General features: G+C 31.9%; 2 protein-coding genes across 2 annotated transcripts; one reads left to right on the top strand and one right to left on the bottom strand.

The window, feature by feature from the left end:
* Positions 1–276: 276 nt before the first annotated feature.
* Positions 277–10,439, top strand: LOC130665365 (T-box transcription factor TBX6-like). Its single transcript, XM_057465699.1, has 4 exons — positions 277–559; positions 2,868–3,009; positions 5,450–5,762; positions 8,233–10,439. Exons 1-4 carry the CDS (start codon positions 517–519, stop codon positions 8,836–8,838), a joined length of 1,104 nt encoding a protein of 367 aa, XP_057321682.1. The 5' UTR covers positions 277–516; the 3' UTR covers positions 8,839–10,439.
* Positions 10,440–11,241: 802 nt separating this feature from the next.
* On the bottom strand, positions 11,242–13,684 carry LOC130665366 (phospholipase A1 member A). Its single transcript, XM_057465700.1, has 2 exons — positions 12,725–13,684; positions 11,242–12,657 (listed from the first exon to the last, which is right to left on the bottom strand). Exons 1-2 carry the CDS (start codon positions 13,044–13,046, stop codon positions 11,930–11,932), a joined length of 1,050 nt encoding a protein of 349 aa, XP_057321683.1. The 5' UTR covers positions 13,047–13,684; the 3' UTR covers positions 11,242–11,929.
* Between the last annotated feature and the right edge of the window lie 2,603 nt (positions 13,685–16,287).

The following is a 16,287-nucleotide window of genomic DNA, read 5'->3' as shown; positions in this document are numbered from 1 at the left end:
TGTTTAGTGACAATAAGAGAATTATCGAGGTAGAGTCGTACTTGTAGCTTGAATAATGTCGGCCAATGAGGAACACATGGGTGGGTACGAGCTACCCCAGCCAATCAGAAGTCGTTTATCCGAAAGCTCGACGTCTAACTACGCAACATATATCATACATAACATCAGCGCCTTTGAAACTGATATAAGAGAGAGGTCTTTTAAACAGTTCAAGCCATAAAATAAAGTGAGTGAGTGAGATGGGTCTTATGCAGTGCAGCCAGATCACCGAAGAAAAGTTTCCCCTTCCCAAGCACAGTTTAAACTATCAGTGATGCTAAAATGTGCGAAGGAAGGGGAACTTTTCGACCACGATGAGCCTCATGTCTTATTTTCATGTCTTCATTCTTCAGTGAGTCTCAGAACTGATTGGTCTCGTCTTGGTTTTGAATAACAATTGGAACAAGTAATTGTTTTTTTTGTTTTCGCTCAAGAATCGTCAGTGGTGTTTTATTTATTAGTGATTCTAAACAAGAAATGGCGTTCCTCTATGGCCCACCGATAGGACTTAACTTTGAAGGTGATTTTTAATTTTTTTTAAATTTTTACTGAATCAATTTTTCGATCACAGTAAAAAAAAATTATTTAGTTTATTAAAGTGAAAAGTTACATATTTAAGTTGAAAATCTACTTCGACATTTCGGGTTTTTTTTTTACTTTTAAAATTATCTTTATTTATTATTTTGGGTATTACATGTTTGTTATTACATAGTATATGTTTCTTAAGTTATATAATATTGTACCTGTTTGCTCGCAAACTTTACCAAATTTGTTGATATGTTTTAATTGTGTGCTCTCTTTAATTTGAAACAGTGAAAATAGTGAGTATTCACTGTTTACTAATGAAAAGTATGTCACTAATTCAAACAGTGGTATACTTTTCACTAGCAATAAGTGACTATTCACTGCCAAATAGTGATTGTCACGTGATTTTCACTAATTCATTTTGCTTTTCAAATTTAATTAGTGTTTATGTTTCCTTTGGCACTGAGAGAAAAAAAAATTAAATTCAAGTAACGATGTTTACTTAACTCATAATACTGAAAACAAGAAAAAATTTATTGCATCGAAGTATAATATTTCTTATCTTTATAACAATTGTTTGAATCTACTCATAAATTTCTACAGACAATGCATTTTTACTAAAACTAAGAAAATATTTACTTGGCACTATTTAAGTAAAATAATACTTAAATCAAGAAATTTTATTTGGAAATATACACTTTTTTCTCTCAGTGTGGGTAAAAAATTTTGTTAAAAAAAAATCCCTTTTGTTTTTTTGACATTTCGGGTTAATGTGTGATGTTTAAAATATATATATATATACGGAAAGAATTTTTCGATAAAAATTACTCTCTAATTTCGAGTAATCCTGGGCCGTTGCAAAAAATTTGTATTTTTTGTTTTAAATTTAATATTTTTTTTTTTAAATATTAACGTTGCTAGACTTTTTTTTCTCTACTACTGAGTAATTTTTTAAAAGTCATATTTAATCGATTATTGTGAATATCCCATCTTAATCTATTAATTTTTACTCCATGCGATTAATTTTGACTCCCCAATATACCATTCTTTTAAACCCATTAACTGTTTGATGAAAAACTGCTTATAACTTGAAAAAATTTTCTTATAGTGAGACTACTGAGAGCTTGCTCGTCATTTAATGGTGGGGGTATGGGAATTGCATGCTAACTGAAGGGAACGATCTCAGTAACTCCAGTATATCTATGGGAGTAATTTTTACTCTAAACTGCAGAGTAATATTTCAGTAGTTTCCGTTAATCTTCGGTTAATATCGGCTTCAATTAAATGTCTTTTATTTTGCTCGCGACAACTTACATGTTACGCACACAAACGTAGGGCTGGAAAAAAGACGATCTCTGTATCTCTCTATAACTTAATATTTATTTAAAAAAAAAAAAAAATTTGTATTTTTTCTTTTTCAACACAATCAGAGTAATATTTTTTTTTTATTCTTTTTCAAAATATTTATTTTAAGTCATATTCTAAGGCAATTAGATGGTTTTTAGATTTTTTATAGAAATTTCAGCCTATTAATTGTAATTTTTATTGTTATTCAATATAAATTTTATAAATTGAATAATCAACTTTTTATCATAACCTACGAGTAAAAATTGAATTAGAGAGAATTTATTTAGACATCCGCTAGGGGTAATTTTTACTCGCGATTGTGAGTAAAAATTAATGTGATTGATTTTTACTCACTGAAAGAGTAAAATTACGTAATTCGAAAGTAAAAAGTCGTAATGGCCCAAGATTACTCGATTTAGAGTAATTTTTAGAATAAATAAAATGGCAATATTCATACGAAAATTCTTTCCGTGTATATATATATATATATATATATATATATATATATATATATATATATATATATGCATAACAAAAAAGGTAATGGTTAAAAGATCATACAGGTTCAAAAGTACCGCTCAAAAAGACCGCGGGTCATCCATCCGGACAATCGTTATCTAGCCGTGAAACGCGAAGAATGTAAGAGGCAGTCGGAACTTTTTTACTCAATCCACACAATTCAATATATAATACACGAGTATATAAAATATATGTGTATCTACTCTGGAGCAATTATCCCGAGAGACTTACGTTAAGCTCTTGAATAATAAATCCGTCTTGTCGCCGGACCGCCGTGACAATCTCTTTATTCTCTTCCGACATTTACTAGGCATTAGATTTTTTTTGTTTACATCTATATGTATATATAGATATATGTCTATGATCGATATATGTATAGACATTGTTTTTGATTGTATGCTAATAATAATTATAAATTACTAATAATTTTTTTTTAGTTATAGAACGTATGAAATTGGAGCACATAATGAACAATGTACCACAGTTGTCGAAAAATGTCGCCGTTACATTGCAAAGAAAAGAACTGTGGAAAGAATTCAATAGTAACACTACCGAGATGGTGATTACGAAGCAAGGAAGGTAAGTGTCTATATTAATTATTTCATACATTTAACTATTTTTTCGGAGTTACTACAACACCAATACATACACAGAAAAAAAAAAAATTCTCTACTGAAGGTAAATATTCTTGATTTAAGAAAAATTTTTTGGAAACCTAAATTTTCTCAGATAAATTAAAAATTTTCTCCGATCAAGAATAATTTTTTTTAACCAAGACAAGTTTTCAAACAAAGTCATTCAAGGTTTGTTCCTTTAATTGTTTAGCAAAACTCTGATCGATCACCCCCAAAAAACGGTTCGATAGATCAATTTGAAAATTTACAGGGTTATTGGATGTACATTAAGCTTAAAAACTACCTAGCAACGTTAGTGTTTTCATCGATATTTACAGAGTAGCGGTTGATTTACTAAAAAACCAAAAAAAGTCATTTTTTTACTTAGTTCTAATGGATGTTAAAAATGAAAAAAATTTTTTTTTCAAAAAATGAGGGACGGGTCTCACAGAAAATTTATTCAAGCCGGAGCTTTTAAAAAATTTTGATAAAAATGCACCGAAACTAGAGATTTCAAGCTATAAAATGCTTTTTTTAAAATCTCGATACGATTTTTTTTCACAGTTACAGCCTTCCAAAAATCACTAAAAAATTTATAAAATTTTTCTGTTCCTTTAATTTTTTGCGTTAGTGTATAATAAAAAACAAATATCAGTCTGGCGTAAGCTTTGATGTTTTGAAATTTACCGGCATTAAATCCCAATTAGACTCAAATCCCAGATAAGACACAAGTTTTGTGTAAAAAATGATTATTTTTGAGTCCTCAAAACTTGAGACTATTTTTAATATTTCTCAAGTGCAAGTATTTTAGTTGGGACCTAAGTCTGAGTCTTTGGTCTAGCCTAATGTCTTCGGCATTTAACACATGAGTGAAAGATTTGAAAAAAAATTAAGTATTTGACTAGACTGTACCCTTGTCACAGTTTGTCGCGACGGTGCGAAATGAGTAATCCAGTTTAAGGGAAATGAGAAATAACAAAAAAAAAGGTACAAGATATTGTCGGTGGTCGTCGGTTCGTTATTTTAGAAAACAGATTACTAGTCTAGTGCAGCCAGACAAATTTCACCCGGCGCCAAAAACTACTTGTCTTAGTCTTTTTAAACGCCGCACCGCCCGATGTGCCGTAGAGTAGTAGAGTAGACAAACATATATGAGACATTAGACAGGTCGAAAAATGAATAGACGGCTCCAAAGTCTCGACCCAAGGACCACTTGGTGAGAAACCTTTTCTCACATTCCTTACATAATCACTAGCTTTTAAATTATTTTTCTTAACGCCCGTCATATATTTCTGATTCATATAATATCAGCTTCCATCCCCGTCTCCAAGCCTGAGTCCGTCTTCGACTAGAACCCAATGATTATAATTACAATCAAATTTAAAATAATATATAATAAAAAAAATAAACTCCTTCCGCTTCCGTTTCCTTTTGCCACATAATCAGTCATCTCTAATATTAAATATATAAACACATTTCATTCTTGGTATTTTCTTATCGTGTAGGACAATAAAAATTGCAACTGTGTCTTGCGATCGGTTGAGATGATAAGACACTTCTGAGCGCGACGAATTGTCACGTCGTCTCTCTGGTCAACAGGACAGACGGCAATAAAAAAAAAGAATACGCTTCTAAAAGATACTAATTTTTAAATTCTCTTATTTTTTCTTCACACGTGTTCAACATATTTTAACTTTTCTATTGTCATTTTACAACTTTACCTAGTTCACGTGTTACCCACGTGTAATTTTCGATACTTTAACACCTCATTTTAATCTGATTCATTTTTTTTTTTTTTTATTAATTTAATTAAATCAGGAGACCGTCAAGCGGGAAAACTTTTTTTTTAAATTGTAGTTTAAAAAATTTAATGAGATTCAAATTCAGTAAATTTATTGAGGAGATATCGACAACAGATTCAAAAATTTTTGAAAATTTTCAGTGGAAAATTTTAAGTTTTCCGGTAGACTAAAAAAGAATTATAATTGAATCAGTCGTTAGAAGAAAAGTTATTTTGAGTTGCGTAAAATTATCCAAGGACGTTAAAAATATGTGCGTATACCTGTTTGAAAGGTTCAACACATAACTCGACACTAGTAGTCAGGTATAAAATTACCATTAACCATCAGTAGATATTTTAACAAGTGCAATTAAGATAAAGCCTAAGAACAAAGTAAATTTTAAAAAATTTAAACCATTAGCATCGTGTATAATTATATAGCGCCGGGGATTTAAAGCAAATTGACTTTACTGCCCCGAATAGCTTAGCTTAACTTTGCTAACCAAGGTGCCATTTGAATGTTTGTAGACTTAGAACTCAAAATTTAAAACAAAAAAACCTAGAATGACTGTCAAATCAATCATTTTCTAAGTGCGTACTAAACGCCCCTTTTTTTAAATTCTAGGCGAATGTACCCAGGGGTCGAAATCTGCGTGGTAGGACTGGAGCCAATGGCGTATTACTGTATAATGTTAGAAATAGAACCAGCGTCGAATAACCGCTATAAGTATGTGACCAACGAATCGCAAAATGGCTCTGGTTCTAAAGTCAAGACCGGGCGATGGATTACTTCCGGAAATGGTGAACTCCAACCACCAATAGATCGACGAATTGTTGTGCATCCCGACAGCCCGGCTACAGGTGATCATTGGATGCGGGAGGCCGTTAGTTTTTCTAAGATCAAAATAACAAACAACACAGATGATCGGCAAAATAATGTAAGCATAAATTACGGAGCTAATAAGTATGAATTTACTGCAAATTTACCAAATACACTAATATATTGTAGTAACTGGTGACTTATAAATTACTATCACTTATACTACAATACAACATATACTACAAATTAAAAATAACAACATCACAATTAACAGCAGTAATAGAAAGGCAAAGAAGGATATAGTTTTCTTACACGGAAAAAAAATAGGCGCTGCAACAGGATAAATCCTTTGGGATCATCAGGACAAAATCCTGTTGCAGCAACCGGATTTTTATGTGACAGCAACCGGAAAAATCCTGTGGGATCATCAGGCCAAAATCCTGTTGCAGCAACCGGATTTTCATGTGACAGCAACAGGATAAATCCTATTTATTCCACAGGAAAAATCCTGTTGCAGCGCCTATTTTGTTTTCCGTGTACCTCCGGGCGGAAAGCGTCAACTGTCGTCCTGCTGTGCAAAACGAAGTTGCCGGTTTCCGCCTCCATCGAGGAGAAAAATACTATACACTCCTTGGACAGTAAATAAGAAAGGTATTGAGAAGAAGCTGCATCTCACCACTTATCTGCAACCTGATGACCAATACAGGGAATTGGTACCCTGAGAGGCCCATTGCAAACCCCACTCCGACCAGAGTCTCTTTATTTCCTCACTGAGAGAAAAAAAAACTTTTTTCTAGTTTATAAATGTTTATGTCCTACCGAGTAAATATTTGTTTAATCTTAGTAAAAATGTACTCCGATCAAGTATATTTTCTTAAAATAAGTATAGAAATTCTTAAATCAAGAAAATATAAATCGGTTGAAGTACATATTTACTACACAGAAAAAACAGATATCTTGAGTCAAGAAAATATTTTTGAAGACAAACGTTTTCGGGAACCAAGTCAAGATTTTCTTGAGCCAAGAGAATTCGTCTTGGTTGGAGAAGATTTCTACTTTATCTGAGAAAATTTAGGTCTCCAAAAAAATTTTCTTGAATCAAGAATATTTACCTTCAGTTGAGAATTTTTTTTTTGTGTGTATGATTAAGAATGTTATTTGTTTGTCTAGTACCAAGTAAATATTTCTTTGAATGAAGTATTTATGCTTGGGAAAAGTTTCTGTTTCTTTCAGTGCTGAGATGGGAGGAGTGATGGGCCCAAATGAGGTTCGACTCGTGCTGGCTGTCGGTTAGGTACCACGAGCAACGAGGATTTTTTATTATTCCCCCTGTTGATGTCGACCTTAGTCGTCACTTGATTATATTTTTCGACTAAGAGTGTCATCTAGGTGGAAGATGAAGATGCTACGCAACGTAAGTATACCCAAAAAGGCGAGATATCGTCCTCCGGTCGGCGGAGGTAACTTGGGTTCAGTTTCATTAATTCTGCCCTGTCATGACAAAACGACCTATCTCAAAAATTATAGTTTCAAGAAAATAGCGTTTAAAGTTTTAACAGAATTTGAGTATTTTTTTATTATTGTTAACAGTGTATAGTATATTTATGCCTTTTAAACTTCTTGCCTTTAGTCGCAATTGCAACCTTTTTCTATTCCCTCCTCTTTTTCATGCACAGAAAAAAAAAAATTCTTGACTGAAGGTAAATATTCTTGATTCAAGAAAATTTTTTTGGAGATCTAAATTTTCTCAGATAAAGTAGAAATCTTTTCCGACCAAGACGAATTTTTTTTAACCAAGATAAATTCTCTTGGCTCAAGAAAATCTTGACTTGGTTCCCGAAAACGTTTGTCTTCAAAAATATTTTCTTGACTCAAGATAACTTTTTTTTCCGTGTGCGGCTGTGGACCGACTTGTGCTTCTGTACTGCATCATTGCGTGATGCACTATACCCCACCTTTTTGCCGTGGGCGTATAGCGGCAAAGGGAAACCACAGAGAAAACCTTTTGCCAGTACAGCTGTCATTTTTCAGTCCGCGCTTAGCGCACAGAGACGTCCGATCAAGCTCAATGCATGGCTAAGCGGTCACCCAGCCAAAGGGTAACCGCGCTCGGTGCTGATTAACTTTGATGATCGCCCGAGCCACACATGAACCGATCGGCTGCCTCTGCCCCCCTAACAGAATTTGAGTACAATTTAACCGAAAAATTAATTTCAGTTATGAAAAAACGACGTATCTCGAGATACGTTTTTTGTATCGTTAGAAACTAATGCTTGTTTTGATAAAGTTGTAACTCGAAGAATTAAATTTCCAATGCAAAAAAGATACGTTTTTTTTAATTTCTTTTATACGCACATTTGATCAATATTGTTGGCATGATTAATTAAATTAGTAAAATTTTGATGATACCCTATTATTAAGTATCACTAAATAAACCTTTTTAGCTTTGTTACGACAAAACATCGTATCTCAAGACACGTCGTTTTGTCATAACAGGGCAGAATTAATTAATTACATGTAATTACTGGCGGGGGCGAACAAGGTCAGTTTCACATTCGCTAAAATATGTACTTTTATTTATTTTCTAGATCCTCCTCTGCTCGATGCACAAATACCACGTAAAGATTTGGATCATCCAGTCGCCGCATACCAGTCCAATGGCTCTTTTCACGCATCCTTCTTCAAAATTCATCTTTAACGAGACGGAATTCATAGCAGTTACGGCTTATCAAAATACAACGATAAAAATAATAAAGATCGATAACAACCCATTCGCAAAAGGATTCCGACAAAACGGTAAGAGGAAGAGTGGGGAAATCGCGCATGTGAACCGCGAGGACGAGGGTTCCGATGACGAGGAAATAAAGCGCGCGACAAAAGACGACAGTGGGATCAGTAGCAATGGAGCCAGTCCACCTCCAGTGATGCAAGAAGAAGAGAACCAAGTAAAATTACATAGACCATGGCTCGATTCTTCTTCGCCCTCTACACCTAATTTACCTCCGCATTTACCTCCGCAATTACCTCCGGTACCCCAGATGCCGTCGACATCAACTGGGGTCCTTCCTCCGAATCCATTCATTCCGACATATGAAAATGGTTATACCGCGACAGTGCTGGTTCCCCCACCCGTACCAGCATTTCCGCATAATTACCCCGCCGGGTATCTAGGTACCTTTCCTTGGTACAGATAAATTGGCTTTTGTATATCCTTCCGATAATAAGATTTTTCTCCCCTCCGGAAGAAAAGCGTCAACTTTTGTTTTACTGACGAAACCAAGTTACCGCTTTTCGCATTCGTCGAAAGGAACAATAGTATTGGCACCTTGGGCATTACATAAGAAAGCTGCAGATCACATGTAAAATCTACTATTGTCGAAATACACGTGAAGGCAAACTATCCGTAACGTGATTGTTTGAGAGCGAAAAAGTATATGTAAGACACTAAAATCCTTAAATAAAAAAAGCATGAAATGTATGAAGCCTCTTTTCCGATTACTTGATTAATCGAAAGCAAAAAAATATATACAAACGACACGAAAATATACATTAAAATAAATATATGAAAAACGACACAAGTGCGCTTACGCGCGAAATATGTACGCTAGTTTACATTAATACAAATGTATGAAAAACGACACGCGCGAAACGTACACCCTATATAGCTTAACAAAACGCTAGTGAATTTAAGCTTTGCAAGTCAAAGACTTAAGACGTACTAAATCCAAAAGCGAATAAAATGCTAGTGAATTTAAGCTTTGCTGGCCGAAGATATACTAGATCCAAAACCGAATAAAATGCTAGTGAATTTAAGCTTTGCTGGCCGAAGATATACTAGATCCAAAACCGAATAAAATGCTAGTGAATTTAAGCTTCGCTGGCCGAAGATATACTAGATCCAAAACCGAATAAAATGCTAGTGAATTCAAGCTTTGCTGGCCGAAGATATACTAGATCCAAAACCGAATAAAATGCCAGTGAATTTAAGCCTTGCTGGCCGAAGATATACTAGATCCAAACCCCTGTGAAAAAGGTCTTATAAAATCTCATAAAAAAAATTAGCTATGAAAAAACGATCAGTATTTGTCCACGAAAAATCTCAAAAATTCTGATACAATTATTTTCTCATACATGGTGCATCAAAAAAAATTTTTTCTTAAAATTCTCATATAAATTATCAGAATCTATAAGAAACAGAAGTTGTTCAGAAGAATTTCGAAGAAATACATGTTAAATATTTTCTCATAAAATATGACAAATATTTTATGATATTCAATAAGATATTATCTCCTAGGATAACTCTTACTAAAACTTATAAATTCTGAAAATTTCGTATAAAAAAATAATCTTATCGAGATTTTGTAAGTATTATAACATCGGAATTCGCCTGATCAATTCTTATTGAAAATACATTAGAATAAACTGTAACAATCTTATAGAAGTGAAAGTACTTATTCAATCTCATAATCGTTGGCGGAATTCGAGTCGCAAAATCTCATAAATTAAAAAATCTTACTCATTTTTTTAAAAATCTAGTACGGAAATCATGATAGGAAAACATCAAAAGCTTTGACTCATAGATTCATCGAAGAAGTCGGAACGGAAAGTGCGATAGGGGGCTACTTATAACGAGCATTGACCATATTTATATATATATGTAAATATCTATTTATAAGATACCAAAGTTTTAAAAAATTAGTTAAAGACTGTACATAAAAAATTATAGTTATTTTGTTAATATTTTATATATTTAGTATAATAGTACGAATTTGAAAAAAAAAATTAAAAAAACATGTACTCTAAAACGAAATTGTTGCATTTTTTTTACTTAATAATTTTTTTATTATTACAGTTAAGTTGTATTTTTATAAGACAGTAACAAGGTCTGTGGTGAGCAGAAGTTATTGGACAAAATTGCTCTTGATATTATATGTGATATTTAGTTTTAAGTGCTGCAGAGTTGGTGTTATCGATAATCCCATCTTAAATGGTACGAGCACGCGACCGCCGCTGCCGAAGAAAAATATCGTAAGTCAAGGGCTTTTAAATTACTAGATGACTAGACAATGAGTACTGGTCCAGGACACTTAATATTTCGCTTGTCTTATACTTATGCTTATCATTCTTTTACTATAAGTATGCTTGAGTTGGAAGTATTTTCGTCGAAAAATATTTTAATTAGTGGTGATCAAGAAGGCGATTGAGCGGTAAAAAATTTTGTTTTTAATTTTAAAATGAGAGAAATAATTAATACTCATATGGATGTGTGTAATTTTATGCGTTTAATTGTTTTTTTTATGTAACTTTTGAATGGTTAATTTTATCGAAAATTTTTTGAAATAAACTTTGTAGAGAATTCAATTTTCTATAAAATTGGTCTGATTCAAAATTTTGATAAAATTGATTAGTTGAGAGTTATACTAATTTTTAGGTAAGTAAAAATAAGCGGGAAAATAATAAATTTGAATTAGAATGTTAATAACTTTTGAAATATTAATTCCATCAAAATTTTTAATCAGGTCAATTTTGTAGAGAATTTAATACTCAATAAATTTGTACTGAGTATAAACACTCTACAGTTGATAATTTAAAAATTATATCAATTTTAAATTAACAAAAAAAATGAATTTGAAATTAAAATATTTTCCTCGCCTGTCTTACTTATTTTATTATAATTAATATACCAATATACTAATATAGTATAAATAAATATACCAAAAATAAAAAAATTTTAAATTAAAAGCTGCCAACAAAATTTTATTCCTCTCACACTAAAGCCCTGAAGCTTCACCATAAATTTCATTAAAAAATTTCTCTCCCCAATTGAAAAAAAAAGTAATGAACAAAATAAATTTCTCAGTAATTTATTTCCAAGCAGATCATATAGAAACCCAAATTAATAACAAACCCGAAAATGATCACAAGAAAATAAAAAAACCAAATGGAGCAAGTGAACGATTGATTTATATTTAAATTTTAAATGTTACGTATTGTGTAGCGAGTTGTAGCACAACTAACGGTTTGAATCCGTTATTATTGCATTCAAAATATGTTTACATATTTATTTATCATTACCCCCACCCCTCTCCTTCTTGTTCATTGAAACACATTGGCAATAACGAACTTTGAATACCAAAAAGGCTTCCGGTCGCGACGCGTGATCTTACTGACAAATGCTTAATATATAAATATATAACGTAGACATATATGTCCGTCATATGTGTACACATAAATATAAATATAAATTACAGATAATAGTTGAATTGTTTAATAGTTTGCAGCCTTTCACATGCAGCAGCGTGGATCACCGCGACCATCAGCAGAAAACTTTGGACAATAGGGAGGGTCATAACTGGTCAAGCAAAACGACCCTTTGGAACCAATCGGCGTGTGTTGACCCACAAGCAAATCCTGTCCAGCGCGGACACTGATCCTCGGACCCGAGGGGCATCTTCGGGAGCAGGGTTCAGCAATCAGCGGCTTGTCGCCGTCAATACTCTGCGCCATGTAGCAGACAACCCACACATGACTGCACAGCTGATGATTCTGCTTGTCTTCACAAAACGGCTGGACTTTTCCACCATTGACGCACACATCAACATGACCGACTCGTCCGATTTCACCGTAATAACCGGCATTGGTGTGAATCACCTCAACGAAATCAGCGTCACCGCTGTCCAGCCGGTTTCCGAGACCTGGTCTCACTAGGGGACGGGCAGGGTCCAGTCCCACGATTCTGTGCATTCTGAAGAGCAAATAATTCGCCATTATTCCACAGAGATGAGCTCCCAGGGAGTGACCCACGCAAGTTGTTCTCGCGATCGGCATCCCCAGGTGCCGGAGACTCGTCAGCGATAACGCGAGACATCGCGCCACTGGACGAAGATTCGCTACCGCTGCAGGATAACACGGAGCCGCGCATAATTTTCCCCAATCCACCAAGAAGACGTTGTAGCTTCCGTTCTTCATATACGCGTCCCGTAATACTGAGATAGGAAGAGTCTCGTCACCTCCTAGAGTATTTTGAATTTTACTTTTATTCAATTAAAATAAAATGGTAGAAATAAAAAAAAAACTTACCGGCATAGCCGTGAATCAAAATGATATTTTCCTTCGTCGGGTCATAGTCGAACCTCAGCCAGTCCGAAGAACCGACCACGAGTTCTCTTCTAGATTTACCTGGTGTGTATAAATATATATGTACATCTGGATCAGGACAATCATCAGTATCGTAACCTCGTCGCCAAATACAGTCTTCTTTTTTGAACTCATTTGCGGCCCCGCTCTCGAAGGCTTCTTGGATCGGACCTTTTGCAAGACGCACCAGTTCCTCGGTGATGCCTGCGTCTAAACTGCGGGCAAGTAAGCAAACACTGATAATTATTAAATAAATACGGGTCATTATTATTAATTATTAAGACTTTTGTTAGACTAGTGGGCAACAATTGCTGGATGTGAGTTAGACTTGCGATCGCTGTTAAATGAATTCGATTACTAAATACTCGTCGCTGTCAACTCGTGCTCGTATGCTTCCCCCGCCAGTAGGTTGGCATACTTAAGCGTTTGCTTTGACGATGACGTTCTACCCGGTACCGTTCACCCTGATACTTATTATTACTTATACACTTTAATGGTAAAATTTAAAAAATGTGGGATGGTATTTTCGGGGCCGTTTATTTCGCGGCGATAAAAATAAACTTTGGGAATTAATTTTCTTCCTGGATAATTTGCCGGTGGCCTGATTGTATTTCTGGTTTTTCTTAATAACGTGAAAGGTTTGAGAGCACTCTTACTTAGTTTGTTACTTTACTGGTTACTGGTTGGTGTTAAAGTTATTATTGACTGTAGAACTAACTTGTAAATAAATGCCCAGGTCTTATATTTTAAAAACTTTCACGCATCATTTCTCATTCGATTAACTCGAGGCGAGGAGAGTAAGAGCTCGATTCAGTGAAAGTTTTTTAATATTTTTTTATTTTGTAATTCGGTAAAATGATACTGAAAATAGTTAACTTGTTTTTCTCGGTATTTTCATTCTTTGTTTATAGTTTTTGGTGGATTTGTTTGTGTAACTTTTTAAATATTAATTTTATCAAAATTTTTATGGAGATCAAATTTGTAGGAAATCAAATTTCCTACAAAACTGATTTGATTCAAAATTTTGATAAAATTGATACTTTCAAAGTTATATCAATTTTCTGAAAATTAAAAAATTAAAATGTGCTCCAAAATAAAAAAATTGAATTTTGAATCCTCGTAACTTTCGAAATATCAATTTTATCAAAATTTTTGCCGAGATCAAATTTGTAGAAAATTTAATTTCTTACAAAATTGATCTGATTGAAAATTTTGATAAAATTAATATTTCAAAAGTTATATCAATTTTCTGAAAATTAAAAAATTAAAATGTGCTCCAAAATAAAAAAAATTTAATTTTAAATCCTCGTAACTTTTGAAATATCAATTTTATCAAAATTTTTGCCGAGATCAAATTTGTAGAAAATTCAATTTCCTACAAAATTGATCTGATTCAAAATTTTGATAAAATTGATACTTTCAAAGTTATATCAATTTTCTGAAAATTAAAAAATTAAAATGTGCTCCAAAATAAAAAAATTTAATTTTAAATCCTCGTAACTTTTGAAATATCAATTTTATCAAAATTTTTGCCGAGATCAAATTTGTAGAAAATTCAATTTCCTACAAAATTGATCTGATTCAAAATTTTGATAAAATTGATACTTTCAAAGTTATATCAATTTTCTGAAAATTAAAAAATTAAAATGTGCTCCAAAATAAAAAAATTTAATTTTAAATCCTCGTAACTTTTGAAATATCAATTTTATCAAAATTTTTGCCGAGATCAAATTTGCAGAGAATTTAATTCCCTACAAAATTTATCTGATTGAAAATTTTGATAAAATTGATATTTTAAAAGTTATATCAATTTTCGGAAAATTGAAAAATTAAAATGTGCTCCAAAATAAAAAAATTTAATTTTGAAACCTCGTAACTTTCAAAATATCAATTTTATCAAAATTTTTGCCGAGATCAAATTTGTAGAAAATTTAATTCCCTACAAAATTGATCTGATTGAAAATTTTGATAAAATTTATATTTCAAAAGTTATATCAATTTTCTGAAAATTGCAAAATTTAAATGTGCTCCAAAATAAAAAATTTAATTTCGACTTCTTATAACTTTCGAAATATCAATTTTATCAAAATTTTCGCAGAGATCAAATTTGTAGAGAATTTAATTCCCTACAAATTTGTACTGCAAGTAAAAGACCGTAACTCTGATAGTTTAAAAGTTATTCGAATTCAAAACAAAATAAATACCTAAAAAAATTTAGAACATTAAACATATAAATATATGACTCATTATAAATACTGTGCTAAGTATTTGAACCTTGACAACCAATGGAAAATTTTACTTAACAAGATACTAAGCAGAGCATAGAGTGAATGTCAATATGTACATTTAAATTATTAATTATTAATGGTAAAAAAAAAATTTACTAAGTGAGTATTTAAACTGACCTTCGATACTTTCTTTTTTTTGCGTCTTCTTTGGAGTTATGATTGCTATATATCTAGATATTATGTATAAATAAGTGTTCTCGTAAATCTAGTAAATATTACGACACAAAAAATTCTACTTCTAGTACAGTACTGTCATCGCGTAATTTGAAATAAAATAAAAGTAAAAAAATGATATTAAATTATCCGTGTTATTTTATTACTATTACATTTATTATACATAATTAGTCATTTATTTTTACTCTTAAATAATTTTCATGAGATTTAAATTATTATTCAATATATTTTATTGCCATAGACTTTTAAATTAAATAAATAATTGAATAGAAACAAAACAAGAAGAAAATAAAATTATTATTACACTCAGTGCTACTGACTTTTGGCGTTAATTATAACGGAAGTTATCGCGACATGATTCGTATACTTAAAAATTATAAATAATTCTTGATTGAGTAATTATAGTACACAATAATAATAATTATTGATTATGAGGTACGGATTTTTAATGAGAAGATTGTCGGCAGTGAACTGACTTCATTCAGATGTAAAAGACACAAGAGTATATAATTTTTATTACTCAATAATTGAAATAACTTTTTTTTTACATAATAAATAATACCAGAGGTTACTCAGTTGAGAAAAAATGTAGTCATGATATTTACAAATAATTTATCAGGGATCGGTATTTTTATGGATTTTCATTTAAGGCTGGCGTTTAAAATATTTTTTATTTAATATTTATTGTTATTTTATTTTATTGATCGCGATGCTTCGGTTTACTTTTATCGTAAACTAAAAGCGCTAGACTTCTGTCGGGTAAAAAAATTTAAAAAGATTTTGTTGATGATGAAAATTTAATTTAAATTAAATTATTTTAATTTAAATATTTTTTACAAACTGTTAAAAAAAATTTAATTTATTTATTTCATTTTCCCGCGGTTTTATTTTAAACAAAAAAAAAATTTGTCTTTATTTATTTTAAAAGCCCGCCAGAATTTAAAAATAAAAACTTTTGTTATCAACTCAAAGAAAATATTTAAATGCATTTTATAAATTTACAACTCGAAATTTTTACAATTAAAATATTTATTTTGTCAAAGT

This window comes from Microplitis mediator, chromosome 3 (genome assembly GCF_029852145.1).
Source record: "Microplitis mediator isolate UGA2020A chromosome 3, iyMicMedi2.1, whole genome shotgun sequence".
Lineage (NCBI taxonomy): Eukaryota > Metazoa > Arthropoda > Insecta > Hymenoptera > Braconidae > Microplitis > Microplitis mediator.
This window is presented reverse-complemented; position numbering and strand designations above follow the sequence as displayed.

Bases quoted from the DNA above. Each gene is read 5' to 3' on its own strand.
- LOC130665365 (XM_057465699.1), top strand. From the start codon at position 517: ATGGCGTTCCTCTATGGCCCACCGATAGGACTTAACTTTGAAG. The intron at 560-2,867 runs GTGATTTTTAAT...ATTTTTTTTTAG, and splicing joins GATAGGACTTAACTTTGAAG to TTATAGAACGTATGAAATTG. The intron at 5,763-8,232 runs GTAAGCATAAAT...TTTATTTTCTAG, and splicing joins CAGATGATCGGCAAAATAAT to ATCCTCCTCTGCTCGATGCA.
- LOC130665366 (XM_057465700.1), bottom strand. From the start codon at position 13,046: ATGACCCGTATTTATTTAATAATTATCAGTGTTTGCTTACTTGCCCGC. The intron at 12,658-12,724 runs GTAAGTTTTTTT...AAAATACTCTAG, and splicing joins TTTGATTCACGGCTATGCCG to GAGGTGACGAGACTCTTCCT.